This window comes from Coenobita brevimanus, chromosome 45 (assembly GCF_032717465.1).
Source record: "Coenobita brevimanus isolate Jiangsu-jjx chromosome 45, ASM3271746v2, whole genome shotgun sequence".
NCBI lineage: Eukaryota > Metazoa > Arthropoda > Malacostraca > Decapoda > Coenobitidae > Coenobita > Coenobita brevimanus.
This window is the reverse complement of record NC_136998.1, coordinates 8,418,417-8,442,292: the sequence shown is the minus strand read 5'-3', so window position 1 is coordinate 8,442,292 and position 23,876 is coordinate 8,418,417. Positions and strand designations below refer to the sequence as shown.

At 40.7% G+C, this 23,876-nt stretch overlaps 1 protein-coding gene across 1 annotated transcript in view; it reads left to right on the top strand.

The window, feature by feature from the left end:
• The window catches only part of LOC145398429 (dipeptidase 1-like), a 144,100-nt gene that overhangs the window by 72,493 nt on the left and 47,731 nt on the right, over positions 1 to 23,876 (top strand). Inside the window, exon 8 of the mRNA XM_080271311.1 lies at positions 15,991 to 16,167. Coding sequence (XP_080127437.1) covers positions 15,991 to 16,167 — 177 coding nt within the window. The remainder of the gene's footprint in view (positions 1 to 15,990; positions 16,168 to 23,876) is intronic.

Below are 23,876 nucleotides of genomic sequence, written 5' to 3'. Positions count from 1 at the left end.
ACAGAACTACTATTCTCTGGAATTCACTTCCTGGGAGTTGTTTTCCACAGGCATTTAATCCACTTCAATTCAAATCCAGTCGTTATAAATATTTTATGAATGGAGGATGCCTTTAGACACATGGACTTATTTATTTTCCCCTTTGTTTTTCCTTCCTCCATTCATATTCTAAAAAAAAAAAAAAAATGACAATCTCCTAACTCATACCATCCATCAATCAATTGATCTACATTGAGAAATTCATGCAGTAGCTCTTGATGTTTCTAAAGCTTTCGACAGAGTATGGCACCGTTCCCTGCTGTCCAAACTCCCTTGCTATGGACTAACGTCTTTTGTTCCTTTGAATTCTTAATATCTTAGTGACAGAAAAATAAGAGTAAAAGTAGATGATGTATATTCCAATTTCCATTCAATTAACGCCGGCATGCCACAGGGGTCAGTTCTGGCGCCAACCCTATTCCTGGTTCATATTAATGATCTCATATCTGTCACCCACAATCCCGTCCACTCATACGCAGATGACTCAACACTACATAGTTCATTCACACTCAGACACCCATTTACAAGTCTAATATCTCTACCTCTCAACTCAGTACAGCCATCTCCATAAACGAAGACTTATCTACGATCAGTGAATGGGGACAAAACAACCTTGTCTCTTTTAATGTTAGTAAAACTAAATATATACAATTTACTAATAGACAGATATTGCCAGATTCGTATATTACCTTCAGTGTTACTAATGTTCCCATCTTCAAAAGTATTGAAATTCGTGGCGTCTCACTTAACAATGCCCTCAGCTGGACCTCTTAAGTCAGATCACTTGCTAAAACCGCCTCAAAGAAACTTGGATTATTGTTCAGAGTCCGTAGCTTCTTTGCTAATGAGCGGTTAGCTATAATTTATAAGAGTCATGTGCGCTCTGAGCTTGAATATTGCTCACCCTTGTGGAATGGATGTGGAGAGGTTGCATTAAAACAACTAGACAAAATTCAGAATAAGATGTTAGAAATATTAACAACCCTGCCATTACAAACAAACTACCTCCCTTGCAAGAAAGAAGGAATGTTGCCTCCCTTGCATTATATTACAGATATTTTTTTGGCAAATGCTCAGACGAAGTTGCGTCCATGGTGCCACCTCTCCGTGCCTTCCCTCGTGCTACACGGGCATCTTGTAGCGCTCATGACTGGAATGTCACTCAGCCATATTGCAGAACTTCTGCCTATCAGAATTCTTTCATTCCCTGAACTTCATCTCTCAGGAACTCGCTTCCCCAGAGTTGTTTCCCTCCAAATTTCAACCCATAACTGTTCAAGTCTAACTGTTACAGATATTTTATGAACAGAGGACACCAGTAATCTGGTGTATGAATTATTTTTTTTCATTCATTTGTTTTTCCATCCTACTTTCTGTTATTATATATATATATAAACAATATTTAATAACAGAACGGAGGAACAGAAAAAATGAATTAAGAAAAAAAAAACATACACCAGATTACTGGTGTCCTCCATTCATAAAATATCTGTAACAGTTGGACTTGAACAGTTGTAGGTTGAAGTCAGAGGGGAAATAAGCCTGGGGAAGCGAGTTCCAAAGAGATGCAGTTCGGTGAATAAGAGAATTCTGATAGGCAGAAGTCCTGCAATATGGCAGTGTGACATTCCAGTCATGACTGCTACCAGATGCCCGTGTAGATTCGGGGAAGGCATGGAGAGGTGGCACAATGGATCCAACTTTGTATGAGCATTTGCCATAAAAGTATGTAAAAAAAATGCAAGGGAGGCAACATTCCTTCTTACTTGTAGGGGAGGTAGTTTATTTGTAAAAGCAGGGTTACTAATAATTCTACCACATTTGTTCTTGATTTTGTCTGGTTGTTTTAGTGAAACCATTCCTCATCCATTCCAGAAGGGTGTCCAATATTCCAGGTGACAGCCAACGTGACTCTTTTAAATTATTGCTAACTGCTCATGGATGAAGAAGTTATGGACTCTGTACAATAACCTATGTTTCTTTGAGGGGGTTTTAGCAAGTTATCTGACATGAGAGGTCCAGCTGAGGGCACTGTTAAGTGAAACACCGAGAATTTCAATACTTTTAGAGATAGGAATAATAGTAGCAGTGAATTTAATTTTGAAATCTGGCAGTATCTCTCTATTAATAAATTGTACATATTTGGTTTTACTGGCATTAAATGAGACAAGAATATCTTGTCCCCATTCTGTGATCTAAGATAAGTCCTGATGTAGTTGGATGGCTGCACTGAGCCATGGGTTAGAGAGATTAACTTTTCAGAATGGGTGTTTAAATCTGAATGAACTGTGAAGTGTTGAGTCATCTGCACATGAATGGATGGGATTATGGGTGTAGGGGGGTTTTTCAAGAATACTCCCCCAGTATCCCTGCTTGTCGTAAAAGGCGACTAAAAGGGTTGGCGGAGGGTTAGTGCCCCTCCCCGGAAAACAACTAACTAAAAAAACAAACAAGAAGCCTCGGACAAGGACTGACCAAACGTTGACGACCCAGGACCGGACAAAGGACTTGGTAATGTGTACATGGAATGTAAGAGGAGCGAATGATGAAGTGAAAGAGAGAGAGATTGTCCAGGTGCTTGAGGATGCGAAAGTGGATGTATGTGGAATAACTGAAACAAAATGGAGAGGAGAAAGTGTGAGAGAATGGGAGTATGGATGGGGTATATGTGCAGGAGTAGATGAGAATGAGAGGGCAAAGGAAGGAGTGTGTATAGTTGTGAGTAAAAGATGGAAGAAGAGCATAAGACAGTATGGATCAGTTGGGTCAAGGATTGTGTGGGTAAAGTTGAAAGTTGGAATACAAATGTGGGCGATTGTGTGTGTGTATGCGCCAACGCAAGATCGTGCTAGAAGAGTGAGAGAAGAGTTCTGGACAAATGTAGAAGTGTGCATGGAAAAGTTTGGAAGGAATGAGAGAGTGTTTTTGATTGGTGATATGAATGGTAAAGTTGGTAATGTGAAGGTGGGATGGAATAGTTGGTGAGTGGGGTGTGCCTGCTGAGGTAGATGAGAATGGGAGTGCGTTAGTGGACATTTGTGCTGGGAGGGGTTGGTAATAGCCAATACCCTCTTCAGGCATAAAATGATCCACAGGTATACATGGCGAGTGATGAGAAGGGTGGGTGGTGAACTGAGAATGAAAGGAAGGCAATGATTGATTATGTGTGTGTGGATGAAAGGATGCGAAGATGTGTAAAGGATGCAAGAGTGTATAGAGGTTGGGGGAGTGGACTTTCTGACCACTACTTGGTCGTGGCCAGAATTAGGATGCAAGTAAGATGGAGGAATAGAAGAAGGGAAAGACGAGAGGAAGGAGTAGTTGCAAGGAGAGTGGAAAGGTTAGAAGAGGATGAGAAAAAGGCAGAGTATAAGAGAGAAGTGGAGGAACGATTGGGCAAATATGAATTGGAGCAGATGGGAGACGTGGAAGGTGTGTGTAAGATATTTACAGAAGAAATATGTGCAGAATGTGATGTGGTGTGTGGAAGGAAGAGAAGACGGAGGGGGGTGCAAGGAACAGCGTGGTGGACTGAAGAGGTGAAACAGGCAGTGGCACAAAAGAAGAATGCATACAATGAATGGATGAGAAATAGGGGCGTGGAAGAAGTTGAGAGGCGGAAGAGAGAGTTATATGTGGAAAGGAAGAGAGAGGTGAAAAGATTAGTAAGAGAGAGTAAGAAGAGAGTGGATGAGGAATTTGGAAGGAATTTGAGTGTAAAGTGGAGTGACTTTAAGAAAATGTTCTGGAGAGAAGTGAAAAGAGTAAGACAGGGTGGAAGTGAAGTTAGCAGGGGAGTGAAAGATAAAAATGGTAGATTACTAGTGGAGAAGGGAGAAAAAGTGAGCAGATGGAGAGAACACTTTAAGGAATTGTTGAACGTAGAGGATGGAAGTAATGCGAGTATAAGTGGCTGGGGAATGGCTGGGAGAACTAGGGAGGTGAGAAGACAGGAAGAAATCAGAAGGATAGAAGTTGTGGAAGCAATGAAGAAAGTTAAATCGGGGAAAGCCCCAGGAATTGATGGAGTGTGTGGTGAAATGCTGAAGCATGGGGGAGAGATAGTAGTAGAATGGATGTGGAAGATGTGCAGATTGGCCTGGGAGGAAGGTAGAGTCCCGGAGGATTGGAAGTCAGGTATAATTATTCCCTTGTACAAAGGAAAAGGGGAAAAGAAGTGTGTGGTAATCATAGGGGCATTTGTCTTCTTAGTATAATAGGAAAAGTGTATGGTAGGATACTTATAGACAGAGTTAGAGAAAGAACAGAGAAATTAGTTGGAGAAGAACAGGGAGGCTTTAGGAAGGGAAGAGGTTGTGTAGATCAGATATTCATTCTTAGATCTTTAGTGGAAAAGTTTCTAGAGAAGGGAAAGAAGTTGTATGCGGCTTTCATGGATTTGGAGAAAGCATATGACAGGGTGGATAGGCAAGGATTGTGGAAAGTGTTAAGAATATATGGAGTAGATGGGAAGTTGTTGAATGCTGTGAAGAGTATGTACGATGGTGCGAAGGCTGCAGTGCGTGTGGATGGTGAACTAAGTGAATTTTTCTCTTTGAAAGTTGGTTTGAAACAGGGATGTGTCATGTCTCCATGGTTGTTCAATCTGTACATGGATGGGGTAATAAAAGAGGTACAAGGTAGGGTAGTGGATGTTGGAGTGGCCCTGGTGAGAGAGGATAGTGTTTGGAAACTCCCTGTACTGTTGTTTGCAGATGATACTGTGTTGTTGAGTGAAGACGAAGGGGAGCTGCAAGGCTTGGTGGATGAGTTTGGGAGAGTGTGTAAGAAACGGAACCTAAAGGTGAATGTAGGGAAGAGTAAAGTGATGGTCTTTGAGAGAGGTGAAGTCAGTGAATGTACAGCGAGGTTGGATGGTGAGGAATTGGAAAATGTGAGTACGTTTAAGTATTTGGGTAGTGTGATGAGTAAGGATGGAGGTTTTTGAGGGTGAAGTGCTTGAAAGGGTACAGCAGGGAAGAAAGGTTGCTGGTTCCTTGAAAGCAGTGATAAGAAACAGGGAAGTGAGCATGGAAGTAAAAAAGTTACTACATGACAGTATTGTGATACCAACTCTAACATACGGAAGTGAAGCTTGGACATTGTTGGAAGGACACAAGTCAAGAGTGAGAGCAGTGGAAATGAGTTATTTAAGAGGAGCCTGTGGAGTCACGTGGAGAGACAGGCTGACGAATGAGGATATAAAGGAGCGTTGTGGTGTGGATGTGGATGTGATAGGAAGCGTTGTGAGGAACACACTGAGGTGGTTTGGCCATGTGGAGAGGATGGAGGGTGAAAGACTGACGAAGAGAGTGTATATGAGTAAGGTGGAGGGTGGAAGAGGGAGGGGGAGACCGAGGATGAGATGGAGGGATGGGGTGGAGAGGTATATGAGAGAGGGGGGTGTGAGTTGGGAGCAGGGCAGTGAAATGGCGGGGGACAGGGCGACTTGGAGGCGATTTGTTTGTGGCCACCCCAAACGGGATTGAGGCGTCTGGCAATAGATAGATAGATAGGAATAGAGATGGAGCCATAACTGATCCTTGAGGCACACCAGCATTAAGTGAGTGGAAATTGGAATATAAACCATGAACTTAAATTTACTCTTATCTTTCTGTCGGTGAGAATTAGTCTTATCTTTATGTCGCTGAGACATAAGGAAATCAAAGGAACAAAAGACATCACTCCATAGCAAGAGAATTTGGTTAGCAGGGAGCAGTGCCAAACTCTGTCAAAATTTTCAGAAATATCAAGGGCTACTCCATGCTAGTCAAACGACTGATGGATGGTATGAGTCAGGAAATTGAATGTATCAATGGTGGATCTTTCGTGGCAAAAACCATACTGTCATTCACTAATGAAGTTGTTGGATTCAAGATGTTTAACTATGTGTTTATTCATTAAAATTTCAGTACTTTACCAAGAGAAGACGTGATATTGACTGGTCTGTAATCAGAGGGGTCAGAGGAACTTCCTTTCTTCGGAATTAGATGGATATTAGTTTCTTTCCAAGATTTAGGGAATTCATAATCTGAATAATTTAGCTAGAGCAGAGACAAGTTCTGGAGAATACGTTTCCAAAACAATTGGAAGAATTCCATCTGGGCCTAGAGCTTTGTTTGTTGGAAATTGTCTAGGATGGATTTTACCTATCTAGTCCGTATTTTAAGTGGAGCAATTTCGGGAGAGTCTAAGTCTAGTACAGGTACGTTCTGGCTGACTTCCTGTAAGGTATAATTCTTAGCAAATGTTTTGGCAAAGATATTCGCTTTATCAGATGGGTCATTTGTATTGCTACCATCTGAAGAATGTAGTGGGAGAATGGGTGATGTCTTGTCAAAGTCATTACTGAAAGAACTGACAGTTGACCAGAGCATTCCACTGCCATTAGGACTGGTTTAGTAGTCTGAATGCTTGGCTGTGAAGAAAGTTTGTTTTAGCAAGATTTATTACTGCATTTGAATGATTTCTAGCAATTTGAAATTGACTGAGCGATTAAGAGGTTCTATATTATTAGTAAAAGTTTTATGCTAATGACTTTTGGGCCGATGCTCTCTCTCTCTCTCTCTCTCCCTCTCTCTCTCTCTCTCTCTCTCTCTCTCTCTCTCTCTCTCTCTCTCTCTCTCTATATATATATATATATATATATATATATATATATATCCATCCATCCATCCATCATCCAATCCTACATTGCCCCATGAGGAGCGTAGGAGCCCGGGGCTAGGCAGTTGGTCCCGACATTTAAGATGAGAGTGACCAGCCTCACTCATCCCTGAATGGCATTACATGAGCAATCAACCCAACCACCCCTTGGATATAAATCTTCACCGGCTCAATCCGATTGGAGCGCAATTATTACCCACCAAACCACCTGGAGACAAAATTTGGTTATATGGTTACCACCCAGCGTAGTAAATGGTTTCCTGGTGCACAGGAAACCATTTGACTTGTCACTCAGTGTAGAGTCACCCAATGGCTGAAGGAAGTGGAAAGAATGAAGGAAAAGACATATATATATATATATATATATATATATATATATATATATATATATATATATATATATATATATATATATATATATATATCCCATTGGCTCCCAGATTTCCTGCGAGAAGAATTTTGCTGGAAGGGTGCTAGGCGAACCGCCCTCCGCCTGCCGCCTCTCAGTCGCAAAGCTCATAGGTCACTACCCCAGGGTTCCCTTCTTCATGAAATTTTGAAAATTCCTACATCCGTCCTATATTGAGGACACTGGGTGCCAATAGGATATATATATATATATATATATATATATATATATATATATATATATATATATATAAATAGATAGATACATATATATATATATATATATATATATATATGTATATATATATATATATATATATATATATATATATATATATATATATACAGTATATATATATATATATATATATATATATATATATATACTGTATATATATATATATATATATATATATATACACAGTAACACTCGCACTTTCCGGACACCCACTTTCAAGACACCCCACTTACTGGACATTGTGGGCCTGGACCTGCAGAACCCAAAAATGGCCAAGAAAGGAAAAAAATACCAAAAAATCCGAATTTTTTCCCACGCGTAATTTGAAATTACCGCGCCAAACAGCTGGTTTACACCACCACCCCTTCACCCCTTCCTTCCTCCCCCCTCCCCCCTCCCCTGTCAGGGTTGCCATTTGGTATTTTTCATTACCAAATGTGGGGCAATTTGGTAATGAAAAATTCGTTTCGTAATGAATCAGAATAATGCATTACCAAACGGATTTTTCACATGTATGAGGATACACAGCATGGAGATGGTGGATTGTTTGCTCTCTCTGATTAATCTGCTGGCCAACATAGCGTGAAAATAATCAACGTGCTGTTAATTACGAGAAGAGTGATTACATGTATTTCCAGTTGTATACATAATTAGTGAAGAATAAATGTTAGCTTTACAAATTTGGCATTGAAAAGTTAAATTTGATAATGAAAATTGAGGAGTTTGGTAATTTGGCCGTTGCGATCTGGCAACTGTTTCCCCATCACCACTCCAACTTCGGTGGCGAGTAGATGCCTACCGCAATGGAAGCCACACGTGCTCATTTTTTTGTGAATAAACAGTGAATAAACTGCAATACCTCGCCATTAGACTACACGGGAATTTTCAGTGTTGTGCAGTATTAAGAAATTAGAATTTAGCGTCCAAAGGATTAACTGTGGAGTGCAAATTGGCTGTTGAAACTGGCAGTTGAAATTGGTATGGTGCAGTTAAGAAGAATGTGCAGTGTTAAACAATTATAACTCAGAGTGCAAAGAACTAAGTGCAGCATAACACTGGATTACTGTACGTGCTTCAAGAGCATTGTCACCACTGCCAAAACCTTAGAAAAGCCGGCCACAAACATGCTGGAAGTACCCTGGCTGAGGTACAGCCACTTCTAATTCCTCATTCTTTGGTTCCTTTTCATTTATTTCATGCTTTATGTCCATTATAGGTGTGAATAGGTTCTTAAATAGGTTTAAATAGGTGCTATGCATGTCTGGTAGGGAGTTATTTAGGTGGCTTTCAAAGTCAAGCTGGGTTAGGATTACCAGTCCAGGAGCTAGGGGCCCACTTTCCGGACATGCCCACTTTCCAACGCAGAAGCCCCAAACATACTTCTTCCCCAGTCCCTTCATGTACACATACTTCTTCTAGCACTTTCCGTCACACTCAGATCACTGCCACAAGGCTCGTTCACTATATAATTTGTCTGCCTGTCTCATCACAGAACTCCACGTGCTTCTCATAGATAACTCATTCCCACTGTTTTCGTCTTGACTTGTGTCCTTCCTACACTGTCCAAGAATCAATTCCCAGTGCTAAAATGTGGACCACAGTACTGTAATGTAGCGACTTTCTTACTTCCATAGCCTACCTCCCTTTTCCATGTCGCTGCTGTCAGTGAACCAGCAACCTTTCTTCCCCGTGCGTCATCCTGTAAAAAATGTGGTCCTTAATTAGCTGGACACTACTATGATAGAAAAACAGATAAGGATGCCATAGCAGAGGTACTGAAAGATGTATTTTAATCGTAAGAGACGAAAAATAATTCGTCATAAACGACTTACAGGGACAATATACTATTAAGCCCCTAACTTCTAGAGAAGCTCATGAAGGAGAACGAGATAAGATATAAATACGAAATGCCTGAAAGTAGCAAAACATATAAGGTACATCATGGCACTGAATGGCTAAGTAATATCCGTTTCCAATCCCTTCTCTTAGGTTGATGTTCCTTAAGGTAAGAAAAAAACGCCTAATGTCATCGTATTGAAGACGTCAGACCCTAAATGTGAAGCTGTTATCACACGCTTTATCTAAGCCCTCCAGCTCGAAAATTTATATTATGCTGTATTACACTGCATAAGAATCGTAAAAATGACAACAGAATACGATTGCATAGTTCATTACAGTTCAGGAGTTTCACACAAAGTTCGGCGAGAACATGACAATGGATCTAAAATGTGCCCTTTTCATGTTATGATAGATTTTAAAGTTTGGGGGATTTGACACTAAGGTACAGTTGTTAATTCACGATAACATCAGACATTTGTCTTTATCGAAAGAAAAAAAAAAGCGCAGTCATTGGTAAGATCAGTAGTTGGCATCCCCGGTGAAACTCATGTTAGTATGTACAGTTCTTATGATTCGTGGCAACTGGCTAGCACATGCCTGGCATGGGGGTTGGGGGGCAGTTCTACGAGACATGTTCAAACCCTGATCTATGGATCATAAAAAGTAAGTAATCCATAGACGCAAGAAGTGTCACTTTCACTCGAGGAGTGTACGGCAATACAGAATTTTCACGAACTGGTGCCGGGTGTAACCTGCGGTGTCAAACAAAAGTGTGCAACAGTTGCATGGCTGGAAACACTGATCTCTCTGTAGACATGGCTAATGGGAGGGAACTCTGCAAAGTTTGCAATGGGTAATAAAAAAGGCGAGAGTCAATATGTTTTACTCATTGTAGGTGTTCCTTTCTTTCTGTCTGTGTACAGTATATGTGAACATAATGACTGAAACTGAATCCGATTTTAACCATATTTGGTGGAAGGGTTGACTGTCATTTAAATGCTGACCTATTCGTTTTGAAAACAGTAGGTCAAAGGTCAAGGTCAGACGCATTTGTCAAACTTTGACCTAGCACCGTTTCACAGTTTAGACCAAGTTTGTAAGAAGGGCGGAGAGAAAGGCAAGAACACATGGCTACAGATTTGAGAACATTCAGAGGTCAAAGTCACAGGGCAAGACCAAAGTTGACCAATGTTTCCGTGTGTGAACCAAATAAACAAGTGGTGCCAGGTACAACAAACCTCGCCCGACAGCAGTTATTTTATAGCAGTCAAATACAGTACTGACTCATTACTGCCATATAGCGTCAGTACGCTATAAAGTCTTAGGTAATGGCGCAAATGTTTCTCAAGTTACGCAGTCTAAAAATCCGTGATCTTGCGTTTGACCTTTGAAGGTCACTGAAGGTCAAAGTTCATGCTGCCAAATGAAAATGTACATGAGACTTCCTATATCTTGATAATAGTAAATATCTCTATCTTTGACGAGTTTCGAGTTATATCCCCCTTAATATTTCTGACCTTGAGTTTGAGCTTTCAGAGTTACATTTTGTCAAAGGTCATGACACCAACTAAAAACTCATATGGGACTTCTGGTATGTTGATAATAGTAAATATCAATTTTCAACTAGTTTCGAGTTATAGCCTCCTAAATATCCGTGACTTTAGCTTGACCTTTCAAGGTCACTCAAGGACAAAGTTCTTGGTGTCAAATAATTGCCAATATTACGAGTTCCTGTACGTTCATAATAGTACCGGTGAGTATCTATCTTCAACCGGATTCAAGTTATAGCCCTCTGAAAATTCGTGACCTTGATTTTGACCTTTCATTGTCTCTCAGTTACCTCTAAAATTTAATCACTTTCTTTTGGGACCAGTGTCCACATATCCTGAAAATTTCATGTAATTTCATTCAGCCTTTTTTTCCGTAATGTTGCTAGCAAACAAACAAACAAAAAATCATAAAAAACTCGACCAAATACAGTATCTCATCGGACTCCGTCCGGGCGAGGTAATAAAATCGTGTTAATCTCATCTGAAGCAAACTTGGTGGAAGTGTTTAGGGTCACCCAAGGGTTAATGTATTCTACTTGCGACGGAGTTTTTCTCCACTCATAGCTCTCTAATTCCCCCCCCCCTCTCTCTGTCTCTCTCTCTGTCTCTCTCTCTCTCTCTCTCTCTCTCTCTCTCTCTCTCTCTCTCTCTCTCTCTCTCTCTCTCTCTCATCCCTTTTTAATCGGATGAGGGACTAAAGCCTTTCACGATTTTTCACACTCCAAGCTGGAAGCCTTTAATTTGTTAACCCTCCGCCTGGAAGTTTTATCAATCTCGCCCAGTCTTCAATTCAGCTCTGTTAAGAAATGTGTGGTAAGTGCAGAGTGCAGATTGTATAAGACAGTGTGTGATGAGCGAAATATGTGTTCTCATTAGCTAACCAGGTAGGCGAGATTGTTCTTGGATGGTATGATCATATGAGGAGGTTGGATGTTTTAAAAGGATGGTGAAAAGATGATGCGTGAAATCGGTCTGAAGGTGAACGGAAACGGTGTAGACCAAAAATAAGGTAAACATATACAAGAAATTAGAAAACGAAATATGGACATTGATGAGGCTTGGGACTGACGCGGGATCGAGTTGGTATCATGAAGGATATTAGGCGAGGCATTAGTCAAGAGTATGACATAACTCACTAAAGTAGATGGTCAAAGCAGAGACTATTTGCGAGGTGTATAGAGCCTTAACCATGAAGAAAATATTGTTCAGATGTTTATGCGTCGCATGTCGTGCCGATTTAAGGCCTCGAATGATTGTGTCAGAATTCAGCGACTATGCGATTGATGATTTTCCAAATTTGTATCTCTCCTTCATTTCATGAAAGTCTTACCTCATCATAGGAAAATTATTTTAATGTTTATCTACATATATATATATATATATATATATATATATATATATATATATATATATATATATATATATATATATATATATATATATATATTTGCAGGGATAACGTAGCAAAGATTGGCTCAGTCAAGGAATTCGTGGAAAAGGTTGGGGGAGGCCTTTGTTCAGCAGTGGACTAGTTATGGCTAATGATGATTATATATATATATATATATATATATATATATATATATATATATATATATATATATATATATATATATATATATATATATATATATAGTTAATTTAGTATAAGAATCACTAAAACAATTTTTGTATCCATTGTATTTCTACACATAGCTTAGTGCAGACAGCAAGCTGCAGAGAAACGCATATAAATTATTTCAGTCTGTTTATCTATAACTTGATCCGTTAATCCCACAAGGACTGGAAACAAATAAATCGCCTTTATGCCGTTCTATCCTCTTTCATTTCGCTGACCTCCCTCCAACTTACACACTCCTCTCACGTATATCTCTCCTCCCCATCCCTCTACCTCACCTTTCGTCTCCCCCTCTTCTTTCCCCTTTCCCCCTCTTCGCTTCCATCTCATATACGATCTTCTAGTCGTTGTTTGTTTCTGCATCCTCCTCATATGGTCAAAGTATTTCAGAGGCTTTCTTTTAATACTTTTGATCGCATGCACATCAACAGCACAACACTCTTTCAATTTATTTGTCGTCTATCCCTACATGCAACAAAACATGCTCCTCTTACATAATTCATGTCCACTGTTCTCACTCTTGACCTTTGTCCTTCCACAGGAATTGTGGGGATCACAGTACTGTCATGCAGGTTCACAGTACTTTCATGTCCATTTCCATTTCACAGACACTGCTGAAAGTGAACTAGAAGCCTTTTTTCCTTGTTTTACCGTTTGATGAACTTCCTCCTCTGAACTGTCGTCCTTACTCATCACACTGCCTAAATACATGAATACATTAACGTTCTCCAGTTCCTCAGTAGCCCTTTGCCAATCCACGTTGTTTACACGTGGCGAACACTTGTGGTTTGCTTATAAGGTGACGGTCATGCGTAGTGATGATTACCTGGCTTGCAGGAAATACTTTGACAAGTCACTCAGTGTAAAGTCTCCCAGAAGTAGTCCTTCATCGAATGGGTGGATGATGGGACCCTCAAACATCACATTCCCACAAACTGAAACAGATAATTTGTTATTCATAAAGAAGCTCTGGTTGTAACCACAATGAGTTAAAAATTATTGATACATCAAAATCTACACCGTGATAAAACCACAAATTAATAATAATAATAATAATAACAATACAGCAGATGTGCTTTTTCTTCCTCTGCATTCAGAGAAAACATGATAATGACATACCCAGTCCTGTGATATGCATCCCTATTTCGATAAAATCCAAAGGGGGTTGAGAAAGGGGGTTGATCCCCCCACAAGATGCATTACAACATGTAATAAGATATTAAAGCCAAATCTGCCCTCATTTCACTGTTTGACTTTTTCTTTTTTTTTCTTTTTTCTTTTTTTTGGTGAGGGGGTTTACCCCCGTAAAATCGTGGATGAAATATTTTCTGTGGTGAAAAACCTTCCGAGGAACCAGACGTACTCATCTAGGAAGGATAATTCAAACATATCAAAAATTCTAGGAGTTACAGCTGACACAGAAAATATAGACAAGCTGAATCTCACGCAATGGTTGTCGTACTTTTAGGAGGCATCCGTAGGGCTCATGAACAGTAAAACCATTAATTCTGAGACTCCTTCATAGTGTATGAAGTCCGAATGAATTCGCCAGGATAAGACAACCGAGATGTGGAAAAAGGGAATACATTTACTGAAATTAAAAGACTATGCTTAGATGGTTTGTGCAGATAATTATGAGTATGACGAGTAAAGAGAGAGAGAGAGAGAGAGAGAGAGAGAGAGAGAGAGAGAGAGAGAGTGATAGATATACAGAGATAGATAGATAGATAGGTAGATATAGATAGAAAGATAGATTTATATATACACAAGTGATCTTACAGGTGACGTAGTGTTGCATGGGAAGCCAATAAGTAATGTCTTGATAAGTGATTATGGGCATGTGAGGAATTAATGTCAGTGAAGCATTAAAAAAAAATATTATTAAATGTAGCATGTGGATAATGTCGCCTCTGCAATGTATATACACTAGAGCTTGCCTTCAAACACCTACAGGACTAACTAGAAGTCTTTCCATCACATGTTAGCAAATACGGTTATATTTGTTTCCATGGCGTTATGGAGCCCATAGTGATCGGTGCTGGCCAAAAAGCCAATATATATATATATATATATATATATATATATATATATATATATATATATATATATATATATATCCTTTCCTTCCATTCTCTTCTGTCTTTCTTTCCTTCATTCTTTCCTTGTCCTTCTGCCTACGGGTGACTTTACACTCCCTCTTCTATCTTTCTTTCCTTCATTCTTTCCACTTCCTTCAGCCTGTGGGTGACTCTACACTGAGTGACAAGCCAAATGGTTTCCTGTGCACCAGGAAACCATTTACTACTCTGGGTGGTAACCATACTCGTATAGCCAAATTTTGGCGCCTGGTGGTTTAGTGGGTAATTATTGCGCTCCAATCGGATTGAGCCGGTGAAGATTAATATCCAAGGGATGATTGGGGTTGATTGCTCATGTAATGCCACTCAGGGATGAGTGAGGCTGGTCACTCTCATCTTAAATGTTGGGACCAACTGCCAAGCCCCGAGCTCCTACGCTCCTCATGGAGGAATGTAGGATTGGATGATGGATGGATGGATGATATATATATATATATATATATATATATATATATATATATATATATATATATATATATATATATCTCACCCGTCCATCCATCATCCAATCCCACATTCCTCCATGAGGAGCGTATATATATATATATATATATATATATATATATATATATATATATATATATATATATATATATATATCATCCAATCCTACATTCCTCCATGAGAAGCGTATATGATGTGGCAGGGGTAAACCAGTTCTGCTGTCGGGCCCTGCTGTGGATGTCACTGATTGCATTGCGCAGTTGACCCTTGTGCGGTGTGATGCGGTGAGGATCTGTCCGTTCTCCCCTTTGGGGCTAAGATGCGAATGAATGTGTTTGAATGGATGAGTAAATGGAGAGTGAGTCGTCCTGTCTCGGCTACCTCCCTTTCCTTGGGGGAAGCAGCCTAGGTATATATATATATATATATATATAGATAGATAGATAGTTAGATAGATAGATATATATATATATATATATATATATATATATATATATATATATATATATATATAGATAGATAGATAGATAGATAGATAGATAGATATAGAAAGGTGGATAAATGGTAACGTTAATTTTGTGTAAATCTGTTCACTGTATTTTCATACAACTAAACTCACATCGCAATTCTAAATCGGTTTCTCTTGGTTCTGGTGTACGGTATAAGCATTGCAAAATCTTTATTAAATCGTAATACTCGTAATAAATTAGTGCCTCTGAAATATACTTAATTTTTAGATTCCTGTAGATAATTATCTTCAAATTACGGGTGGCATCCTGTTCTATGTGTAAATTATTCTTCAATAACCCTTGCTGGTCATCACAAAGCCAGATTGGCTGCATATAATTCCAGCTGCAAGTAGGTGATTTTATTCAACTTAAGTGTGGCTTTCGGTATTCTAGCGGTTCATATAGTCACCCTTTAACTCTGATACATTGACGAGATCACACATCATATGTCAACCTTCTGTCCATCATGAAATTATCTTTAGATATCTTTCACACAAATCATAGACCATGGACTCTTACTGCTGATGACTCTGTCCCTCAGGAGATGATCCTAGAGCTGAACAGGGTGGGTGTGATGATCGACTTGTCCCACACCTCAGCCGCCACCTCTCGCGGTGTCCTGGCCACCTCCCGGGCACCTGTCATCTTTTCCCACGCCGCTGCCAGGGTACTGTGCCACAACGCAAGGAATATTCCTGATGACGTCCTCTCCGCTCTGGTCAGTATTTGGTTCACATTTGTGACTGTTACAGACATGCACATACGAGTAAACAGTGCTACAACCAGGATCCAGAACCTTCAGCCAAACAGCACCATCTTTGAACCACTTACACGTATTCATACTGCACAAGCAGCCATTCCCAGTAGTACATCGCGCCAGACTACGATGAGGCCTTCACATTATCCATTTCATTACAATCACAATATACAACAAACAAATAATTCACTCTGTACAGTTGCAGTGCAGTGCCTCAGGCCACAGCAAACTTCCCTCATTCACCTCACTCTCTCAGTATAAAAAATGTCAACATAACCTCGACATAAAATTGCTTGAAAATGTCCATCTACATGGAATACTTTCCTGTGTTCTACTAGAAATGTCTGAGCAGCAGAATTAACAACAACAACCCAACCCAGGGAGGAATTCAACCTGAATCATAAGTTTTGGTAGCTGCACGTGCTGCCGTCTCGACAACTACCAGAGTTTTTTGTTGTTATTAATAGGTTCAGTGTAATAAATAATATTAGACTGGCACATCAAGGGTGCGACTTCAAATGCATTGCCAGATACATAATGGTAGCGTTATCTGATATTGTAAGGCATGTGAAGTGAGAAGATATGATGCCGTATAGTGAAGTGGTGTGATTTGGTATAACAACTTACAGTGGTGTGGTATAGACCTGAAGTGGTGTGGTATACTGACCTAGTTTGTGTGGTTTATTGTAATGACTTGTTTTAGTGGTATACTTATGTGGCAAGTATGTGGTTTGGTATAATGACCTGGTGTGGTGGTATAATGATATGGCTATTGTGGTTTGGTATAATGACCTGGTGTGGTGGTATAATGACATGGCTAGTGTGGTTTGGTATAATGGCCTGGTGTGGTGTGATGTGGAAGTGTATCATGTTGTTGTTGTAGCTGAGTAACCCCTCTCTGTCTTGCCGAGAAACTCATCAACCATAGTCAAGCAACCACTCCAGCAGTGCAGCCGCATGCAGTGAACTGATGCTCTCTTGTGATAGTGTTTCACCAAACCGAGGCATGGAGAAGTTTGTGGAGGTTTGGTTCCTGGATGGACGCCACATTTGCGTTTCCACACAGTTAACAAGGGCACCACAGTAGGGTCCACATTACTTTTTTATTTGGTTGCATGGTTACTACCGAGCAATAAAAAAGAAAATGGGTAACTGGAAAGCATTATGCTTGTCACTTGGTTTAGAGCCATCTGACGTGAAAAGAATAGTAATGAAAATGACAAGACTGATGGCAGACACAGACAAAGAAGAATGCAGATTAAAAAAAAAAAAAAAAAAACGATAATGATGAGGGATGAAGTAGACAACGGTACTTTAGGTGAGAGGAGGATGGTTGCCACCAGAGCATAGACTGTTGCACCAGTCGAACAGGGCAGTACTCTTAAGGTGGATGGAGAGTTGGTCGCAGGGAAAGTTGGAGCTGCCGTTTCGTCAGCCCTTGGGATTAGTTTCTGACCATCCCCCTTTGCTGAACCTTTTCAGAGTTTCAGTAACACAGAGAGTAGGCCAACATACTGTCCTGTACAATTTCCTCTGTCAACACGAAATTCTATCATATTACACGTCACACTTCCTATTCTATATTCAGCAAAAATTGAGTCTCAACTCCTAGCTGTGGAGTCTCCAGAGTTGGGAGCCATTAATGTCCCAATCATCTGCCCCTCTCCCCGTGACGTCCAATCACTCTTTATCCATTTCTGCAAAATTTTTGGTGTTTCCTTAAACTTTGTCTCAGCTGAAAATCATCTCATCCGTTGAACATCACCTTTTCCTTCCCACTGAGAATCAATTGTCCGAGTTGATTAATAGCAACTCCTCTGCATTCTCCTAATTTCCCTATACTCACTTAAAAAGAAAAGGGTGCATGATGTGTATATGTATGAAACAGCACTGCTTGTTTTCATGTTCCTGAGCTTCAGTCATCTTAGTTTCCACCCTCTGTCTTCGGCTGTTCTGTCATTCTCTGACTAAATATATATGTGTTGTGTACTTACGACGTCTGTTCAGAATGTCTGTGACCTTAGGCTCTAAGAAAACAAAGAGCTAACCTGTTGAGCTAGAACACTAATCACCTTCAACGTAGGCCCCTTCTGACTTGACACACATAGGCCAACATTCTTTCCACTGCCAGAAACATTTTTCAAAGTCGGTTTTCGGTATTTCTTGCAGATGCTTCGTTGCATTCGTCATGATCTCTCGAATTAACGTTGTTCAAGACATGTTGCAGTGTGCAAATCGAGATCCAGACTTTAAGACTGCTGTCACTGGTGATCAGCCTTGGGTGTACAGGTACCACCCAGAAACCAAAGTGCAGTCATTCTATTGGAAGCATGCAGGGTCCCCATGGCCAAAGAAAAAAAAAAAGACACGACAGGCCCACAGCAAGGTAAAATGCATGTTGACAGTTCTTTTTTTTCTTGACTGGTGTTGTGTTGTGCACCACGAATACTCGCCAGAAGGTCCGACAGGTCTGCAGCCAGGTAAAATGCATGTCGATAGTTTTTTTTTTTTTTTTTCCCGACTGGTGTGGGGTTGTGAGTCACGAATACGCACCAGAAGGTCACACTATCAACAAACATTGCTTCCTCGATGTTATCAGTCGTCCTCATGGCGCAGTTCGGCTGAAGAGGTCTGCACTTTAGAAAGCGGAAAGTTGCAAACTGCGCTATGACAACGCCCATGCCCATTCTTCTGATTCAGGATTTTTTTAGCCAAGCACAACATCCCGCAGTTCTGTCAGGCTCCCTACTGACCAGACATGGCTCCATGTGACTTTAGGTTATTCCCCTTGTTCAAAACTCCGCCGAAGTGTCCCCGATTAGAGACAAGAGAAAAGATTATGATGAAGGCTATGAAGCACATGAGAGAGAATCGGAAAACGGGCAATGAAAAATATTTCAGGCAGTAGAAAGAACGCTGGGCTATGTGTGTCAAGTCACAAGGGGCCGACTTTGACGGTGATTAATGTCCTAGTTCAACCGGTTAGCTAATTTTTTAAGAGCCTAAGGTCGGATACCTTCTGAATATACCTCGAATCACTTGATTCTACTGACTGAAAAATACTTTGACTGTCCTACATCTAAGATGGAACTTATCCTATCAATTTCTCCGTTCTCTGAAGTTTCATCCTCGGTGATTTCAGTGCTCACCACCACCTTTGACTCTCTATTCACTGATCCATCTGGTGAACAAGACTACATCTTCTCTATCTTTAATGACCTAGAGCTGCTAGTCCTGCACATTTGGATGAACGTACACACATTTGTTTCTGTTTGAAAAGAAAAGCAAAAAGATGAAGTCTCTTTTTCTTAGGATGAAAATGCAGACATTGTCTTGTTTTACACTAATGGCTCACGAAGGCAACTACGAAATCAGCCCAAGAAAATGGAGACATTTTCAGACAAAATGAGCAAGACTCGATTTTAGGACAATATCTCCTATAGGACAGTATTCCTCCATGTACAATATCCCCTGAGGACATAATCCCCCCCAGTTAATACATATATATATATATATATATATATATATATATATATATAATATATATATATATATATATATATATATATATGTAACCAGTAGGACATAATCCCCCCAGTTAATATATATATATATATATATATATATATATATATATATATATATATATATATATATATATATATATATATATATATATATATAATATACCTAACTTATTTATACGAGCTGTGATATGTAACCAGTAGGAGCACAAAGCTAGAGGACAAAAAAATGAGGTAAATTTGTCCTCAGAGGATATTGTGCCTGGGAGTATATTGTCCTGGTACCCCAAGACGCACAGCAGGACACGTGATAATTAGACATACACGGACTTCCGCTGTTCAGGAACCTCCTTCCTATGATTGGCGATAATTTGGAGGACCAGCTGTCTCTCGTCCTAGCGCCTCGTTAGCTTTTCCTTAATGTCAGTTGCCAGCTTGACTACGTGTTCTGCTGAATCGATGACAACACTGACTGCCATGACCCTGCTGCAGTGTTCACTGGTGTCCTTGAACTCCCTGGGAGCTTTCATCTTCAAACACCTGAAGTTTAGTGACTGGAGAGTGACATAATCAGCTAGTTTCAAGTCCATGGGGTCTCACAGCAATCAGGGGTCCACCTCCTCGTCCTCACCTTTCGAGGAGGCTTCTAATGAAGGTTAAGGAGCATCTGAGCTTTTTCGTCCTCAGGCACGAAGTTTGAGAAAATGCCAAAGCCTGCAAGATCCTCACTCAGGTACCAGCCATGGTTCTGAATTTTTTTGGGAGCTGTGCTGCCCACTTCGACGACCTAGTTCTTGTGGCTCTGTAGTGTCTTGAGGACAGCCAGATCATTTGCGGGCACATCAGTTTCAACAGGCACTGAGTTCCAAGCTCAAAGGTACACCATGACCGAGAAGACGTTCATCCGCCTCAGAGCTCGTTCCTCATGAGGGGTGAGAGGGAATTGGCCCCAGAATCTGTAAATCTTAAGTAAGTAAATTCCCTGCCTTATCCATCTGGCCCTCCTGTACACCCCTGGGCTGCGGAATCTGCTGTCAGAGCGCTTCCTCATATCAGGGAGTGGATAACCCAGGAAGCAGAGAGCAGGTTCAATGTCCTGTATTCCCTATAGTCATCACGGTCACGGCTCTCCTGGAGTTTGGTGACGATGAAGGAAGCCAGCTCACCAAGGTGCTTCGAGATCCATTGATCTAAGGGTTGTGGATTGGAATAATTGGCGCGAGCTTCATACGTTTGAAACCTGCTGATTGACGATATCCCAGCAATCCTTGAACGGGCCGAATGGAAGATTTCGGGCCCAGAGGAGAAGGACGCGTCAAAGACCCTGACAAAAATCTCGTTGATGTGGTGGCAGCATGCCTTGAAGGGGTTCAGGTTCCCAGTGGCATTCTGGATGACGGTGCAAGCCCTGCTATGGACACCTGTATTGCTTGTGGTAGTATCAAGGTAAAGGCTGTCCACTTAGTCTTCTCCTTACGACCACTACCTCAGGACGTCCAATTCTGCTCTTCCCATCGCCTCTCCCATCCCACAACTCAGTTCTGGGTTAGCCTTTGAAGTTGGCCCACATTTTGCGTGAAGTCATTACTCGTGAAACGGAACTCAGTTAGCATGAGTGCATGTACCAAGCACAGAATTCAGAATTTTGACACGCCCTACCTTACCCATATCCCTGACAACCTTTGGGAGAGTTTCTCTATAACTGACCTCCTCCTTAAAATTAATCCTTCTGCATAATCTCTTAATCTTTTCCATCTCTTCGGCTACTCCGATCACAATCTATTCGCCTGACCTATTCCTATTACTCCGTGAGGCCTGTGGACCCTTCTGCGAAGCACTGGCTGTGGCACTTTGGAGCTGCTGACTGGGAGGCCCTCAAGCTTTAATTCTTTGATTTTCCCTGGAATTATTATTGCTTCAATGGCTGAGAGCCATCTGAGTGTGCAATTCATATTGCGGAAGTTATTCTCTCGGGCATGGAAGCGTACATTCCTTTCTGTCATCCTGTGACCAATACAAAACAACCACCATGATTTAATCACGCTTGTTATAATGTCGTCCACAACAAGGAGGAAGCCTACAAAATGTACCGGATCCATCCAACCCCTGAATCACAGTTCTTTTCTGTCTGTCCAGAACCACATTAAGTCTGTTCTCTGCTCTGCATGGAAAATTTTCAGTTATACCAAATACACTGAACTCTCCGGCTCAGAGTCTTCCTGCCCCTTCTGGCTGTTTGTCAAAAACCTCTAAGAACTTTATTTCATCCCCCTTCCCACCTCTTTTTCACTTTGATTATTCTATAGCTACTTTTTCTACCGAAATAACAAAATTCATTGCTCAGTCTTTCTCCTCCAAATCCACGTTAGACGATTTTGGTGCTGATCCTCCATCACGTCGTCCCTCTCACTTCTCCATGACGGACATTACTGTAAAACTTCGGTTGATGTACTTTTTGATCTCACAGGCCTGAATACAAACAGGGCATATGTGTGTGATGGGGTCCTTTCCTTTGTCATTAAAACTGTGCTTCTTGCTTACAACCTGCCTAGGTAAACTCTTTCACTTTTGTTTGTCGATTTGTTCCTTTTCTGTTTCCTGGAAGTTTGCTCTCCTTCAGCCTGTCCGAAAGAATGGTTGACCATTCTCAGCCAAGCTGCATACCATCCTGTATTTTTAGAAGCATTGAATCTGTTTTTAACAAAATGAAAATTAAATCACCTTTCCTATCAGAACCTTTTTCTGATTGCCATTATTGGTTCCATCAGTAAAGCTCCACTGGCCGTCTTCTCACCTTTCTGTCGGACTCCTGGTCATCCTCTTCTCGGGAGAATGGAGAAAGCTTTGGCATCATACTTGACATCTCAAAGGCCTTCGATCGTGTCTGTCATTAATCATTTGTTTCCAAACTGCCCTGTGTCTTCATTTCTAGCGTCCTTCGTGGTCGTTCTATAGTGTATGTTGTAGAATGTCACCATTCTTCTCCTGGAGATATCCATAGTGGCATATCTGAGGGCTCGTTCCTATCAATAGTGGTGTTTCTCAGGATTTTGTCCTATCCCCAACTCTCCTTCCTCTATTCATCAGTGACCTTCTAAACTTTATATCTAACCCTATCTATTTATAAGCTGATAACTCCACCCTTCACCTTGCCATCTGTTTCGCGCAGTGTCCATCTTGGCAGTCACTTCAACAAACACGGGAGGAAGCTATGGTACACCTAATGTCCGACATGGCTTATATCTCTAACAGTGGTATAAAAAATCTTGTTTTTGATGCATCAAAAACTTAGCTCTTACAGTACATATTTCGGCCCGTCAAAATCTTCTGCACGAGTATCCTCTAATTTTTTACAGTATCCATCTCAGTTCTGCATCATCATTGAACATAATTCGGGTTTCATTCTCTCAGAATTTCTCACGGAGAGATCATATTACGTCTTGTAATATCTGCTTCCAAGATATTAGGACTCGGCTTCTTCTTTGCCACTGTTCAGTTGCTGATATTATAAAAGGGACATTTCCGCCCCTGTAAAGAGTACAACTCTCACGTGTGGAGAGGCTTTCCACATACAGTGCTTCTCAACAAGATATAGTCAAAGGCTTTTCGTCTCATAAACTCTACACTTCATTTCTTACTGGCTTCCTTCAACCTGTCTCTTCAATGCAGTTTCACCTGCATCTTTTTCCCACGATACTTTAGTGATCACTGCTCCTCTGAACTGTCTGCTTGCATCCCTCCACCACCCTGGCGGGCGTGTAGCAATCTCTCATTCAGTTATCTGTCCAACTCACTAATGCCAGAGTTAGCCGTTACTCTCATTCCTACAGGTATGCAGCAGGTAAGCTCTGGAACTGCCTTCTGTCTGCATTTTATACTGCCTATGACCTCCAGTCTTTTAAAAGCAATGTCCATGCATCTCGAAATTAACGGATCTTGAATTTCACTCCTTGATTTTATTTTAATTTTTTCTTGGAGGGAACAATATTGCGTGCATCGGACCTTTGGCTCCTTCATCCATGCATAAAACATTCGACGACGGTTGTCTTGTGTTGGTGGGTTATAGGGACTTGGGATGATGTCGGGTGGCATAATGATCAGATGTCCTGTGGTGTGACATAATGACCTAATACTGTGTGGCGTGGC